At 47.0% G+C, this 17,065-nt stretch overlaps 1 protein-coding gene across 11 annotated transcripts in view; it reads right to left on the reverse strand.

Moving 5' to 3' along the window:
• Positions 1-17,065, reverse strand: part of DCUN1D4 (defective in cullin neddylation 1 domain containing 4) — an 85,043-nt gene that overhangs the window by 60,229 nt on the left and 7,749 nt on the right. Inside the window, exons 1-2 of one of the 11 annotated variants that reach the window (XM_047855829.1) lie at positions 5,672-6,192; positions 5,168-5,302 (exon numbers count right to left, since the gene is read on the reverse strand). The exons of 3 other annotated variants lie outside the window; for them this stretch is intronic. Coding sequence is in view for 2 of the 8 variants with exons in the window: in XM_047855825.1 (XP_047711781.1) it covers positions 14,690-14,714 (25 nt within the window). In the remaining 6 variants the exon portion in view is untranslated. Of the gene's footprint in view, positions 1-199; positions 219-1,138; positions 1,283-5,163; positions 5,303-5,671; positions 6,193-13,559; positions 13,579-14,224; positions 14,283-14,375; positions 14,395-14,689; positions 14,820-17,065 lie in introns of those variants that run through there. 7 more of the 11 variants (XM_047855831.1, XM_047855825.1, XM_047855832.1 and 4 more) reach the window with 7 other exon arrangements.

Raw genomic sequence — 17,065 nt, forward strand, 5'->3', positions numbered from 1 at the left:
GGTGCTCAATAATTACTCTGTGAATAAATGCAGATACAAAGGCACCAAATCTTAATTTTGATGTATTCAGGGCATTTCAAATGCATCCACACCATTAGACCTTGAACTGTGAGAAGCAGTGTGGTAAAAGAGAAACTCATAAGGAAGGCAAAGGTCAGAAAATGAAGGCAAAGGTCAGAAAATGGTGAACCCTGCTCACCAGTTTCCATTTACTCTCTTAAGGACTCGTATGTCCCACTGGGCCACCAGAGGGTATGCAAACCAAGCAGATAAACATGATGCATTCAAGCAGCATCGATTCTACTCAACAGAAGGCACCTCTAAGAGTATTCTATGAACACAACAACACGGTTATGGCACAAGACTTTAAAGAAACTTCATCACACCGAGCCATGCTGCCAAGACCCTGTGAACACTTAACTCCCTGAACCTCTGCCATGGCAGAGTGTTGCTGGAGAACTCGGAGAAGCACTGCTGGGAGCGTGGGTGCTGCACAGGGTCAAAATGTTTAAATCAGGAATTCTTTAGAAGGATCACTCTGCGGCAAGAGCGTGGCCTGGACGGTGGGTGGCCTCTCATGAAGACGACTGGGAGTGACTGAGGTGGGGCACAAGCAGGGCCTCACGTTACACAGTGAGGAGAGGAGAAATCCCGGTACAGTGGGAGTGCAGAGGATCCACGCTTAACTCACACAAATTCAACTTCATTCACTTGCCAAAAAAAAAAAAAAAAAAGAAAGAAAGAAAGAAAGAAAGAAAGAAAGAAGGGAGAAGAAATTTCAATTGTCCCACAACCGCCCTCCATCCTACTTAACGAACTGGAGACAGGCAATACAAATCCCATAGCTGCTCCTAAGTCTCGGTTTCCACGTGCCAGTCACATTTTGTGCATCTCACGACACTTGACGAGTCTAGTATTTAAAAGTGGATTTCCCATAAAACTCGGTCCCTCAATGCAGGCCAGCTGCTTCGGCTGGTGCTCCACTGAAGAGCCAGTGATCTGCTCCCATGCTGGAGGAAAGAACTGGCCGTCCTGGGTGGATCTGAGAAAACCCCTCGAGGGGCACCTTCTCAAAGTGTTCCCAAGTGCTATCTTTAATACAGGTGACTTTGACCTTACACATGGACGCAGAACTAACCTCTTTATAAAATGTCACTGTACTAGGAGGAAAAACCACTATGACTGCATTCAGGAGATGCGAGAGGAGTTCAACGTTTCATGTCCGTTTGTCCAATTCTCCTTTTACTGGCTCAGGCGGATCACACAGCTAGCTGTGGCCAAGCCGGGAATGATTCACATCTTCTGATTCCCCATCCAAAGTCCGTTCCTCCATTCTAGCTTATTTGTAATCAGAGCAAAAATTGACCTATCTCCATGCTCCATAAAAGGAAAAAGCAACACCATTTCCCACCCAAAGTTGTTAATAATCAGTTACACAAATTAGAGTCACATTTTCTTAAAAGTTACTAAAACTGGCTGAATCCAAAATAACCAACTTTTTAAGAGAAAAGATGTGCAAAGAAGCTACCACTAATAACACCTGTGTTATTTTGATTTGAAGTACACTTCTTCTAGAGCACTAACGATGAATGAAAGTATTTTATTAGCTAAACTCTAGTTGGGCAGTGAGCAATGCTCTCAGGTCTAGAGGTTTTCAATGCAGCACTATGCACAGACATGTACTTAATAAATGCTTCCTGATGACCATGAATGAACTAAACCAGTAAAGGCTCTTGAGGAGGGGAGGAGCAGAAAAACCATGTTATTGACCAAAAAAAGTGAAACAAGATCGGACAAAATTAAAGGTTATCAAATCAGCATGGGTCCCTGATGTTTCTGGGGCAGAACAACAACATGGTCGAGCAGAGTGGGCTAAGGCCTAACTCAGGTTCAATATGTAATGCTACGGGTTCTCCAAGCTACAGGTTACATGGCCCATTCTCCTGAAATGTCGATTTTACTCAGTGATAAGGAAAATGAAAAAAATTCTGTTGTCAAAATCAAGGGTAGTTGAAATTTATTCTTTAGGTTTGCCTTGCCTCCTTCCTTCTAGAAACAGAAGCCCTTTGTCCAGTGAGTTTCAGAGAGACGGAGAATGAGAATGCCAATGATGTCAAGAGGAGACCCCTGCCAACCTGCAAAGAACACGGAACAACCTCTGATTTCAAGCAACACAATTTTGGATTTGTTACTGCAGCATAAAAGAAAAAAAAAAAAAAAATCCAAGTCTTCAACAAGTCCTTACAAGGCCCTACATGATCTGACCTAAGTCATCTCATTCCATTATCCTTGCTCACTCCATTCCAGCCACTCTCTTCCTTGAAGACTCACGTGAATTCCTACCTCAGGGCCTTTGCATTTAATATGCCTCTGCGTCAATGACCTCTGGTGTCCACAAAGCCTGCCAGCTGACTTCACTGAAATATCTATTCAAATGTCACCTCATCAGAGAGGTCTCTCCTCTCCTGACTCTATCAAAAGCAGCACCTGCACACCCCAGCTTTAGATTTACTGTATTACTCTAAGTTTGTGTGCTAGGTTTGTGGGTCAGTTTCATACTACATGCCCTTCGTTGCTAGTGGGAATTTCTTTATGAAACAGAAAATAGCAGCGCCTGCCTCACAGGGCTACTGTGAGGATTAAATGAGTTGATGCTGGGATGGGCTTGGAACAGTACCTGGCACACGGTAAGCACTGAGCGCTGGCTGGGACGTCACACAATGAGCAGGAATGGCTGGCTATCCGCCCAGCGCCCTCTCCCCCGTAGCCCGAACCAAACCCAGCTCGCTAATTAAGCTTCTTAAAGCTAATCCAGTGGCTGCACATAAGAATCACCTGGGAAGCTTGAAAACCGGCCAGGGCCCCAATCCAGATCAATTAGATAAAAGTGGGAGCAGGGTCGTGGATGTTTCAGTAACCCAGGTGATTCTAACATGTAGCCAGGGAGGGGAGTTCCAGCCCCAGCCTGCCAGCACAGCCCAGAACGAGCTCAGCACAGAACAGACCAGAACCCAACTCATTCACGGGGACCCCGTCAGCATGGGAAAAAGAAAAGCTCCAGATGTAGGGGAAAGATTGTACAGCTGGAAAGATTATAAGGTGAACATGAAAAGAAACAAAGTAGCAGTAGGAAGACGTTAACATCATTCCTCTCATCAATAAACACTTGCTACTTAAAGGCACAAGAGCCAAAAGGTGAGCCACACAAAGAGGACGCTGATAAGGGGTGGGAAGCAGGTCACTGTAGGTGACTCAGCATTTTCACTGAGCACAAGATCCAAAATTAAAGCTGTCCAAGCATACTGCTGCTGGCTTTTTCCTTCTAACTCTCACAGGACCCGTAAAAGAGGCTGCGAGAAGCCATCCGCCCGGGAGAGGCGGTGCGCCACCTAGCCCCGTCTTCCACTCCACGACCTGTGCCTGCTGGTGCCGTCTCAAAGGAGTCGGCCACTTCAGGACACCCTGTCTGGCTGCGTTCCAAGTGTGACAAGGTACAAGGGGCCCTAGATTCATTCCCTTTGCCCCACCCCACCCACCGAAGAACACAGACCCACTCCGTGGTTCAGAGTAAAACTCATCCTTTAATCTCACTGATGTCACAAGAGCCCTGACGCTCTGGCATCAGAAAGGCCCGGGTTAGAGTCTCAGCTCTGTGACACCCTAGCTGAGTGACCCCTTGTGACCCAATCTCACTGTGCCTCAGTGTCCTCATCTGTACAGAAGCACGGGCCCCCCTTCACAAGGCCATTGTGAGGAGCAAATGAGATGGTGTGTGCCAAGCACTTAGCACAGTGCTGGCCCACGCTATGCACCCATTACGGTTCACTGTTTTAACCCCTGTTATTATTAGAACACAGAACAGACTAAGACACGCTGAACCTGGAAGATCAAAAAGTAAAGACAGGGCAGAAGGGATGACAAGGTGACAGGCCTTTAAAAGTGTGGCGCCAATGGCCAGTAGCCTGAACTTGACCATGCCACTATCCTTCCCAGCCTCCCGTTTAATTAAGAACAAGTAATCTGTGGTCTAACTGCTGGGAACAGCATCTGCAGAAAGGGATACTGAAGGGGAAAAAGAGTCGAACTCAATCTCAACTACAGAAAGAAAGAAAACAATTTCAAAGATGTTACACAAAAACATGTAAGTAGCTCTACTGAAAGGTAAGTTTTAGGTTTTCTCGCTTTTCTGCAATGTTGTTAGGTATGTCCTAGATTTAAAAATAATATAAAGAGTATGTTTTAGGGGTGCCTGGGTGGCTCAGTCGGTTAAGTGCCTGACTTCGGCTCAGGTCATGATCTCATGGCTCGTGAGTTCAAGCCCTGTACCGGGCTCTGTGCTGACAGCTCAGAGCCTGGAGCCTACTTTGGATTCTGTGTCTCTCACTCTCTCTCTCTCTGCACCTCCCCTGCTCACACTCTTGTCTCTGTCTGTCTCTCAAAAATAAACAAACATTAAAAAAAATACATATTTTTAAAAAGCATGTTTTAGAAGTAGTTAATACAGGTTTATTTAAAATAGACACCCAGGTGGCTGGAGCACCTGGGTGGCTCTGTCAGTTAAGCATCTGACTCTTGATTTTGACTCAGGTCATGATCCCACAGTTCGTGAGACTGAGCCCCATGTCGGGCTCTGTGCTGACTGTGCAGAGCCTGCTTTGGATTCTCTCTCTGCCTCTCCCGTGCTATCAAAAATAAATAAATAAAAACTTTAAAAATGTAAAAAAAAAAAGAAAAAAAGTAAAATAAGATCTAAGGAGATGAAATAAAAACGACTATTCCGTGAGTTAAGGTATGCAATACTTTGCCACAATCAGTCCCCCAGTTAGAATCAGTTTTTAAATGCCATCTGTCACTGAGAGAAGATGGCAGCAAGGAGGAGAGAGGAGTGGCAAAGAAGGAATTCATCCTCCATGCTGATGCCGTTGAGGCCCACTCCAAGAACAAAAGAGCCAGAAGCAAAATGGAGACGATGAGGTCAGCTGGCTCTGCCGTCACCATCCACAGGCCAGAGACAAAATCGGGGGTTCCAGGATACCTGCAGGGCTGCCATAAGGACTAAACCAAAGGCACAAACAGAACGTTGAGTATTATTTCATCGGCAGTGGTGGGGCATCTAGCCCTGCGGTCAGAATGCCTGAGTTAGAATCTCAATTCGCCACTTACTTACAAGCTGTGTGACGTTACGAAGACGACTAAACCTTTCTCGGCCTCAGCTTCCTCATTTGCGAAATGGGAATAATGGTACACAGCCTGCTTCTGAGGGCCGTGGTGAGGGCTGAACGCGTCAAGACGGGCAAAGCAGCTGGAACAGTCCAAGGATAATCACCAAACCTGTCTCAGCCCCTCTCCATTCCCCCTTGTTCCTCCTCTCTCCCTGGGCCCCACCTTGTCTGACTTGTGCTTCCCTCCTCTCCTTCCTACTCATACTCTCTCCCTGGTCCCTCTTCGCAGCCCTCCGCCCGTGTGGCTCCTGCCCACCCCTCCACCTTGTCCCCTTCACTCTAGCCTGCCAAACACCCATTCTACTGCCCCAGTTCTCAGTACTGTCACCCCTGCTTGTCCCCACTGCTGGGAAAGCACCCTCCTACCTAATCCTCCCCCCAGGCACACCTAGATCTTTTCCTTCACACAGGAAAACTTCAAAAGCAAAACCCAAAGTATAAATACTAACCTTTCCGTGAAGTCTAATTTTAATGACTTCCCATTTGGTCCCAAAGCATCCAACTAACTTAGCTGCCATCGTGTCATACTCAAACCGTCCATTACTTCTCTGCCTCCACCCCTAAACCCGCTGGAAGAAGCTTCTTAGGCACAGGGACCCCCTCATTCTCACAGTCACGTGTGTTACAGCAATGCCTGGCAACAAACAAGAAAGCCTCCAAAGTTTGGTGAATGGCTAACTGAAGGAATGCCTCACTTGGTTCTTTTCCTTCTGATAACCTCTCTTCCTCTCAAGGGTCTCCTTTCATAGCCTAATGAGGAAGGCGTCATTACACAGCAGTCATCAGCGACAAAAACAGAAAAGAGCCACACACGTCTCTAAACTGCGTGTTTTATCTCATTTAATCCTTGGGATCACTCAGACCTTGCCTCCTACTTCTTTCTCTCTGCCCGACCCCCAACTCCACTCGAAGCACAGCAGCCTCTTTGCGATTCCTTCCTCGGTTCTGGGCCTGCTCCCACCCAGAGCCTCGCATTCATCTCCCCTGCTGCCGGGAATGCTCCTCACTCCCATCAGGTCTTAACTTAAAACCTGACCCTGCTATTTAAAACCACAACGTGCTCCATTCCTTTCCCCTCCCTGCTCACACACCTGTGCTCCCCCCACCCTCCACCGCTTTATTTTTTTCTTTACACAACTTATCACCATCTGACACACTGCATGATTTACCTGCTCATTATCTCCCTCCCCCACACTAGACTGAGAACTTCACGAAAGATGAAGAACCGGGCCTGGTACGTGGTAGATGCTCAATAAACACTGCTAACTGACTGCACAACTCCATATTCTGCGGCAGGGAAGTTTTATACGTGAGGGCTCTGAAGCTCACCGAGTAGCTGACTAACTTACCCATGGTCACACAGCTAATATGTAGCAGAGCAAGGATCTGAATCCAGGCAATTTGACTCTAGGGCCCACACTTAACTATTATGCTTTCCTGTCTCTCAACCTGAGCCAGATAACAATCCAAGACATCAACACATCCAGGGAGCAAACCCTGGATGTGACCCTCTTTGGGCCACAGAGAACAGCCATCCACTGGAAAACTTCAAGAGAACAAGTCATTTCACTCTAGACAGTTCCACGTGGTAAAGCATTACCAGATTTATAATTTATACAGTACTGATAGTTTTTCTTTGGATTTAACAGTTCAGTAAAAAAAGGGAGAGAGATTAATACTGTACTGTATAAATACTTTTTATACTGTAACATCCCCATGAACAGCAAAGTGACAAATCATCAACTAACATGGAAGCGGCCTACAATAACATAGATCAAAAGCCAAAAATTGTGGTGCAATGTGGAGGAGAGAAGTACGGACTGCAAGGGGGCACAAGGGAACTTTTGGGGGTAATGAAAATGTTCTATATCTTAATTTTAGTACTGGTTATACCAGTATAGATATTTATCAAAAATCATCAAGCTATATACACTTAAAATAGGCACAACTTTATAGTATGTATATTATACGCAATAAATGACTAAAATGCAATAAAGACATTCAGATAGGAGTTTTAGGTAAATATTCTACCCAAAAAAACCACAAATATTATTTCCATAGCTAATACTTCCCAATCAGATCCAAAAAGACACACTAGAAGTTATACATTAGTTCCTGAGCATCAGACTTTGTTTGTTTGTCTGTCTTCAGGGCAAAGAGGCAATTAGGAAAAGACAAGCAGTGAAAAGCTCTGTATACTGAGATCCAGCAGGGTGGCTGATGTGTGGCCCAGAGTCCTGACTGACCACAGGCAAGACAGCACCCACAACCGACGTCATACATGCCTATGTGTCCTTTCTGTCCTTTGAGTAACCTGGGACCAGGAACCTAGGACTCTGAACAGAGTCCAGTCAGGGTGGAAAGGCACATCACTGCTCTTCTCCACAAGGGCCTCTGCCACGAACGGTCCGGTGACAGGTCTGGATGTTGATCTTCAGAATTCTTAGTTTGTCGAGCACCAGAAACCAACTAGCTAATATAACAGGATAACGACTGCTCTTTTAAAGGGCCACCGTATAATTCACAGCACGTCTAGGAAATCCAGAAAACCAAGTTACACAACCAAAACAATTGCTTACGGGCACACGGCAGAGCACACAGACACAGCCAGAACTGGCTGGCCCCTGGGACCAGGGCAGCTGCCCCCACTGCCCATCCCCTCCAAACGGCCTCAGGGCACTTCCCCAGCTTCTTTCCATCCCTTGCCTCCAGCTTCAGATTCCATTGATTCACATTCAAGTTCTGTGGTGGGTGTGTGTGAGCAGGTCTGCCTACAAAGGTAGGAGTTTCCCAACCAGAGAAAGAGCCAGGGCCCCGAAGACTGACAATGCCCATCACAAACACAAACGGATGGCACACCATCTCTGGGAATACTGGCGATATGGGCCAGCAAGTAGCAAAAGGTTTTCAAAAAAAAAAAAAAAAAAAAAAACAAGAAAAAAACCCCTCGGGGCGCCTGGGTGGCGCAGTCGGTTAAGCGTCCGACTTCAGCCAGGTCACGATCTCGCGGTCCATGAGTTCGAGCCCCGCATCAGGCTCTGGGCTGATGGCTCAGAGCCTGGAGCCTGTTTCCGATTCTGTGTCTCCCTCTCTCTCTGCCCCTCCCCCGTTCATGCTCTGTCTCTCTCTGTCCCAAAAATAAATAAACGTTCAAGAAAAAAAACCCTCAAAGATGGAACTAAAAGGAATCATACCCAGAGGTAATGCTATTTGGGGAGGGTGGGGGTCTTTTTCATATCGTTTAGTGTTTTAGTATATTAGTCAGTTGCAAAAACTACAAGCCTACCTTCCTAAACTGAAAATAACTCATTAAGAGTGTTTTCTAAATAAAAGAAAAATAATTCAAATCTGGAGTAGTAAATTCTTTGTTTGCTAGAATAATGGACACAAGAGGGGAAAAACAAAACACTTAGGTCTGAAACAGTAATGCAATTATTGCCAAAATACATGATTCTATTTAAAATGCGTTTGGATATCTTTTTCTACTTAAAGCATATTTTTTAAATGTATATTCTGCTTAAAAGAATAATTCTCAAGAGATACTTCTCCTAACCTGAATCTCAGAATAAGAAAAAAGAACAAGCTCTGAAAAGCTATTAATACGAATGCAAGATGACCAACTATAAAAAGATATCAGCATTAATGGCACATTCTCAGAAAATTCACCTTCAACTAACAAAGTTTATTATCTAAATGAAGAAAGCTTCCAGCAATCTCAATGTACAGTTAACATTACGAAATAAACCCTAAGGACCAGAATCTGGTCACAAAACAAAGAGAGGTAATGCCAGTCTTCTCAAGCCCTGCCTTAGCCTTCTCCACACAGACTTACACACCAGATCTGAAATGGAAACATGTGCTTTCACACATAGACTCCTGGTCCCTTAGCACATCACCAGCATTTTACTTTCCCCTTGAGAACTTCTCCGTGCCTCAGGCATTCTTCAAAACTGATATCTGCATGTATTTAAAAAGAAATATTATCGGGGCCCCTGGGTGGCTCAGCTGGCTAAGCGACCAACTCTTGATTTTGGCTCAGGTCCTGATCTAATGGGTGGTGGGATCAAGCCCCAGGTGGGGCTGTAGCTGGGCGTGGAGCCTGCTTAGGATTCTCCCTCTCCCTGTGCCCCTCCCCTGCTCATGCTTGCATTCTCTAATATATTTATATTTATATAATTGAAATTGGTTTGCTTATGGCTGACTTTGTTAAAAAAGAGAATGAATAAGTGAAAGTTTGTATTCCCTGAAGACAATCGGAAGATAATGAAAGACTCAGAAGCATACTAAATAGGAAGGAGAATTAAAATTTTCTAGATAATTCACTATTTAAGAGTTGACCATTTAAGTGCAATTCAATACATACTTGAGGACCTAAACAAAGCATCATCTTTGATGACAAAGTGGATACTAAGTCAGATAGTCCCAGATCTCAAGGGGTAATAATCTAATTGGGGAAGGGACAAATAAGTAAACAAGCAGCTACTGTTATAGAAGTTAAAACTGAGAACAGAAGTAAACAGTACTTTGGAGATTCAACACAGAGAGAGAGGATGAGTCTGCTAGAGAGGGAACAGGAACCCGGTAAGGAAAAGCTCCCCAGAAGTAGCACTGATGACAGTGGACAAGGAAGCAGCAGTTCAGGGAGAAGAAAGCAAGCTTCAACTACAGAAGCTGGTTCAAACCCAGGTTCTGAGGAGTCTGTATCTCATGCAGCAAACGGGAACCCTCGTTTTGTCTAGGGGAATCCTAAGGACAAAGATGATTGGACTAGCGATGAGGAAGGCAAAGGGAGAGGAGGCTGAGGCTAGCAAAAGGATTACTGCCCGTTCACTACAACGTAAGGAAAGACGGATCAGCCCCAGGGTGATGGCAATAGGTCTGAGAGTTCAGTAGACATGGGGAAGGATGAGAAATATCTAAGCTGCCAGCTTGGGTCAGTAAATGAATTGCAGTTCATGAACCAGAGGAATAAAACTAATTAGTCTTGTTTTCCTCTTTGTTTTGACTGCTAGGATGCTCAGAGCCAAAATATGGCCTGTTTCTAACATACAGCAAGCATTTATATGCAGCCTGTAAATCTACAGTTTATTTTCCTTCTCTTGACAGGCTTTTATTTATACTTAGTAAGTCACCTTTGTTTTAAAATGAAGCAGAAAATATAGTGACAGATAAAAAAAAAAAAAAAAAAAAAAAGACTGAGACCAAGCCAGAAACAGCTGGACAAAGTAGCTGGCTCAGGGATATAACCTGTAGGCTGCCGACCCAGAGCATTTTCCTCGCTGTTCTTACACCTAGCACAGGCCACATCTCACAAAAGCAGCTGAAAAATGCCAGACTTTCACTTTCTCAACCTTCCTTACAAGTAGCAGTGCCATAGGATCAGTTCTATTCAGTGAAACTGAAAGGGGGGGGGGGGGGGTGGGAGTCTCCAAGGTGACCTTCTAGAAGACTCCTCTCTGCTAAGGGGGAGTTGTAAGAAAATATATTCCTTTCTTCCCTGTCTTACACAGGCATGATGTCTGAGGCCCCAGCAACCACATTGCCAACAAGAGGCAACGAGCCCGAGGCTTTCCAGAAGTCAAAATATTAAGGAGAGAGGAAGAAAGCGATGCAAAGAACCTAGAGTCTTCAAAGGTATCATTCAGACACTGCACCAGAATCACCTATTCTCTACATTTCTTGCTACTGGGCAATAATAAGTTCTATTATTTATGCCATTTTTAGTTGTGTATTGTTACTTGCCAATAATGGATACAACAGAGGTCAAATCATGAGGTCGGTTTCTGACAGGCTGATTTTTTATTCTGCTGATTTAACAAGATCCTTATTCTTGAGATGACAAAATACCAAACATGTATTATTAGCCAGGAAGAAAGCAATAAACTATAAGAGCTGCTGGGAGCGGCTAAAGATAAAAACAGAAAGGGATATAATGATAAATAACATCTGGAAAAATGTGATCAAGTACAGGCAGGGGCACTTCTTGGAGGAACAGAGGAAGGAAAGAGTAAATGTACAGAAGTTCTCTATGATGAAGAAAATGAGGGAGACTTTGCTGGCAGTGCTATAGACAAGATAACCTAAAAACTTTCCCAATATAAAACTGTGAAAAAATACTGGGCCAAGGGTAAGAAACATCTGTTTAAATGCATAGATAAGTTCACATGAAAATAAAGGACCTCCATTGGGGCGCGTGGGTGGCTCAGTCGGTTAAGCATCCCACTTTGGCTCAGGTCATGATCTCGAAGTTCACTTGTTCCAGCCCCACATTGGACTCTGTGCTGACGGCTCAGAGCCTGGAACCTGCTCTCCCTCTCTCTCTGCCCCTCCCCCTCTCATACTCTGTGTCTCTTTCTGTCAAAAATAAATAAAACATTTTAAAAAATTAAAAGAAAAGAAAGGACCTCCCCAAAGGCCAAAAATTAAAGAGGAACCTAAAATCCACAGCATAAAATATAAGCTCATCAGGTTTAGAAACCTAGGGCTTGAGGGGCTGGAGAAGAGGGGGACTGTGTGTGTGTGTAAAGGGCAACTGCCCTTTGGGATATAAGAGATAAAAAGGGAAAAATTACTAAGCTAATACTTCTTTTAAAACACCACCTTGAAGACAATTATAACTCTTGTTTTCATCTTCATACACTTTACCCTTTGTATGAGAACAAATTCCACTATTAAGTGCATATTTTAAAAAACATGTCCACATTACATAGTTACACATCACAAAAGGCTTCCTGAATATTTCGTCACAAGATTAAGCGAAACGTAAGATAAACAGAAATCTTTCCCTGAAAAAATTACACACTGCCCAATTTTTCAGCCATCATTTAACCATTAATCACTTAATCAAGTATGCAAGTTCAGTATATTTGTAACCATAGTAAAAGGTTTCCAAATTTTAGGACTTTTTGGTAAAATTTTATCATTAGGATCATTATAATATTCTTCTAGTGACTATGCTACCAATAGTTTCACAATACCTTATATATCACATAAAATCAGTCTGTCATCTCTGAGCTAATCTTACGGCCCTCTACATTACAGATTCTGTGATGTACAGATTCAGTATTTAAATGGTAATGGGAATCTGCAAAAGATGTGGCATTTAGGGCACCTAAAGACTGAGAGGGTGGTCTCTAATATTAAAGAGGCAAAGAGAAAGAATGACAGCAGTTAAAAGCAAACCAAAAAAAAAAAAACAAAAAAAAAAACAGTATGAAAACTTAAGGCCCTCCACCAAGTTTACCTTCTTCTAGCTTCCTATGCTCCCCTATTCCCTTGAAAACTGAAAACATCACATATTCCCTTTGTTCGTCTTCATGCTGGCTTTATGAATGGGCACACTTCCACCCTAAATTCCATTAAGACTCCTCCATCACTCAAGACCATCTTTTTTCAAAAAGTCCTATCTCTGGGCAGTCCAAACAGCCCAAGAAATACAACCACATAATCTATACTACCTTCACAAGGGTTACGCTGGTCTCCACTGCATTCCGAGATTTATGTAAAATTAAGCCTTTTAAACTAGTGTTTACATACACTGGATGCCACAATAAACACAGCGTCCTAAACTCTGCTTTAAGATCGTGCTGAATTTTGAATGTTTTTCCAAACCTATGGGCTAGATGATAAAAGACTAAGCATTACCCTACAAATTACAAATAAGGCCACCAAATGCCGGAGGAAGTAATCAACTAGTGAATCAAGAACCCAAGTGCAAAAGGACTGTGTCTGGCTCGGTTTTCCCCCTCCCGCTGACACAGAGAGGTCTAGTGAATCGCTCCAGCCCCAGGGGACAAGAGAAGATTCCCAAGAGCGCGCTCGGGTCCGCCGGGGAAAAAGCACGAGTTAGCCGAGCCGGGAAGCTCCGAAAGGCGCGAAGCATTCTGGGACTCGTTTCCACAGTTACCCACGTGCACCCAACCCAACCGCGGCCCCGCGCGGCGCGGACTACAAGTCCCAGAATTCCGCGCGACCGCCTTTCCCCTTCACACCCGGCCACTAGAGCCAGACCCTAAAGGAAACCCCTAACGCATCCTCCCCGCAAGCTAGGCAGAGGTCGCGCTCCGCAGGCGCTACGTGGAGCCTGTGGTCCAGCCCCCCCGTGCAGGGAAGCGGGTCCCTAGGTACCAGCGTCCACACCTGACGACCAGAAATTAGACAACTGCGTCACAGACTGCCAAACCCACGGACTGCCTGGGACCCCAACACCTCCCCTGCGCAAAACCCCCCACCTGGTCTCCAGGGCCCGACCCCTCCCGCTCCCGCCGCGGAAAACCCGCAGCCCGCGCCCGTGCCCCGCCTCCCAGTCCCGCAGCCGGAGCCCGCGCCAGCGCTGACCTCGCTTCCCGCCGCTCTGGGGGAACCGCGGCCAGCGCCAACCTCAGGGCACCTCCCCGCCCCCTCCACCTCAGCCCCGCCCCCTCCTCTCCCGGCACCCCGAAGCTCAGGGCTCCCCCTTACATGGACCCTATCTTGATCCGGGGGAGGGAACACCTCCCTGAAAACTGAGTTTGCCACCTTTCCCCTGAGCCCCGCGCGGACCGAATGTGGACTTGACAGTCCTCCCCCTGCCCCCGGCCCCTCCCAACCCCCCTTTCCTCCCAACTAGCTTTACACCCCCACCGCACCTCCCCTACCCCTGCCCCCATCCTGTCACCTCAAACCCTCCCCTCCTTCCTCGCCTCTAACTCCCAATATTACCCTCTCTTCCCAACACCTGCTCAATCCTATTACCCCAGCGTCTGCCCCCCTCTTAACCACTCCCAATTACCCTACCACCCTCCCTATGCCTCTCCAGCCCGCCGGACTCCCCAACTATCCCATCACACCCCAATCCTTCCCACCACCTCGCTCTCCCGTTACATCAGCCCTCATCTCCGCGCCCGCCCTCCAGCCCCGCTCGGCCGCTGCCCCCATTCCCCCACCGCATTGTTCCCCCCCCCCACCCCCGCCATCCAGCCTTCTTCCCATTGTCCCCGCCCCCGCGCTCCCCTAGCACTCACCCGCCTTTCTCACGGAGCCGCCCGCACCACTCAGCCCCTAGGAAATCCTCACCCCTGCGCCCCGCTCGCTCGCTCCCTCCCTCTCTCCCCGCGCCGGTGCCACCCCCGGCCCTGCCCGCTAGCGCCCGCCGCCGCCTCCACCTCCATTCACCCCAGGCACTCCGGTCCCAGCCCTTCATCGCACGTCCCGCCCCCCCTGCCCCCAACACTGAAAAGGAGCCAGTCCCCACCCCCCTCACCTCCGCCCTCCCCCATCAGGCCGGCCCCTTCCCCCCCACGCCCGCCCCCGCCCCGCGCCGCCCGCAGCGTCACCGCCCGCCCCGGCCCCGGGAGGGGAAGGGGTGGCTCCCGGGCAGGGACTCCCGGCGCGTTTCGGGACAGGAGGAGCGGGGCGGGGACTGCGGGAGCGGAGTGGAGAGTGCTAGCAACCGCCCGGCCCCGGCCAGCTCGCTCTCTGTTACTCACTGACAGCGGCGGCATCCGAGTGCATTTTCGGGCAGCTCACACCCCACTCGCCGCCCAGGCTCCCGCGCTCGCCTCGCGGTCCCCCCACCGGCTCGCCGCACCTCGGCTCGGAGCTGAGGACCAGCCGCCAGCACTCCCGGCCTGCCCACCTCGCCTCCAACCATTGGCTGAACCTCGGTCGAAGGACCGCCCCTCCGCGTCTCTCATTTGACAAAAGGAGTAAGGAGGGCGCCGGTCTGGGGCTGGCAAAGAGGCCCCGCCCCTTGAGGTCCAATGCGATTGGTCCTGGCGTCTCGGCCCCGTAACGCCCCTGGCGGAGGCCACGCTCTGGAGCAGCAGGTTGGGCCCGGCTGCTGTCACTCATCCCCGGGGGTCCGAAAGCGCGTGTAGGGGCGAGGCTGGCGAATTGGTCCACCTTGACCCTGAAGCCCCGCCCCGTCACGGGCGGGATTGGTGGAGCTGCAGACCAACCGAGAAAGAAGGGTCGGCTTCTGAAACAAAGCACGCGTGGCGTTGCGTGAAGAGCGGTAAAGGGAAAGCACAGTTGGGGCATCTTGTGTCCCGCTACAAGGAGTAGGGGAGTTGGCCCCAAACTTGCGGCACCCACTTGTCTCGCACGCCTCGGAGCGGTCCTCAACAGAAGCCCAGTCCGCTCCGAACTTGGACTGGGACTTCTCTTGTTGGAAACTGAATAAAGAGTCATCGCGTTCTCGTTTCCAGCAAACCCTCTAAGGAACAAACTCCTACTTCTTGTACAACAATTACAACAATCCATCCTCTTCCCGGTTTTGAATTGCACTTCTTTTCCAGAATCAACACACTTCTCCCTTGGTCACAAATGGGCTGTTCTAAAGGCTTCGAATGCTAACAGGCATTGTCCGTCGTCCTACACACATCTGAATACGCCCCCCCCCACCCCCCAGCACGCAGGAAATCAGGGCCACGCTCTCAGCTTCAGGCTCAGTCTGCCATGTTGGCAAGTCCAGAGGATAGGTTCTGAGTCCTCGAAGGACAACTGGCTGAATTGAGAGACTGTCATTCATTGACGCTGAGAGGGCCTCATTTGGCTGTTAGTTGGCAGAGGAAGGTGTTAATTTAAGTGAATTCCTAGGATCACTGAGTTTCCTAAGACAAGAACTGACACCATTCTTATGAGTTCCAACCATTTTTTTCAATGCTTTTCAACCAAGTCGTCACACTTAACCATAATGTAGCAGAATAATATTTTGAGATACTTAGGAAGGATAGCCCTCTCCTACCCCAATCACGGGCACATCCACCGCTTACCTGTATCCCAAGGCTCTGCCCCAGCCTACAGCCAGGGCATTACACGCGCACACACACACACACACACACACACCCGCCGCCTCCAAGAATATTACAAACAACTGGTAACAAAACATTAGCCGTTTAAGTTTTAGATTTCTATAGCCAAGGCTTTTGAGTTTCAGAGTTCTGAAATTTAGGTTTCAAATCAGTGGATAAATGTTACACCAAAAACAAGATATTTTGAAAGAACAGGATCAAACCAGTTCATCTGTCCACACCACTCCTGTTGTAGTATACTCTATCCCTATAAATCCCTAATGTCTCCCGAGTAAATTACAGCCTTATAATTTTGTACCTATCATTAACACATTTATGAATCACTTCACCTTAATTATAGAATCTCAGAATTGACCTGAATTTATCCACTTCAGTTTTCTTCTCAAGAATCTCTTCCATATTGGTGACTTTTAACCTAACAGGTCTGTCAGCTGGGCCTCACAGAGATGGGTAAGTACCTCCGGACTCTGAAATAGGCCATTCCTTGTTGGGCAGATCTAATTCTAAGAAAAGTCCCTTCTTACTCTGAACTAAGAGCTGTGCTTGCAATCCTTATCACACTTATGTGTTCAACCGACTCTATATCTAGGAAATAGTAAATTATATATAGTTTACACAAATTCATAATATTTTGTATATATATTTGTATGTTTTTTATTGATCATGGTAATTTAAGGGCTGAGACACAGTTATTTTGCAAAGAAAGGAGGTTGCTTCTTGACACCACCAAATTAAAATAAACCCACAACTAATTTGTTCTAGGGAGCCATTTACTGTATTGATTTTTTTGCACCAAACTTTATAATGTATATAATGGCTAAGCTACATGAGGGATCTGCCCGCTGCTTTGCCCCTAGCACCCAGCACTTCACTGGCTCAGGGTGTCCACGAAAATATATAGGATGTTCAGCCTTTGTTACTTCTCAGCATCACTTTCAGTCAGGCCTGTATGGTTATTTTCAAATGAAAAACAGGCTTAGTAATTAGTACACATCTTTCTGGTAGGTCAGCTACAGCCTGAAGGTTGAGGGGCTAAGTTCATTCTTAGTT

The sequence above is a fragment of the Prionailurus viverrinus genome, chromosome B1 (genome assembly GCF_022837055.1).
Source record: "Prionailurus viverrinus isolate Anna chromosome B1, UM_Priviv_1.0, whole genome shotgun sequence".
Taxonomy (NCBI): domain Eukaryota; kingdom Metazoa; phylum Chordata; class Mammalia; order Carnivora; family Felidae; genus Prionailurus; species Prionailurus viverrinus.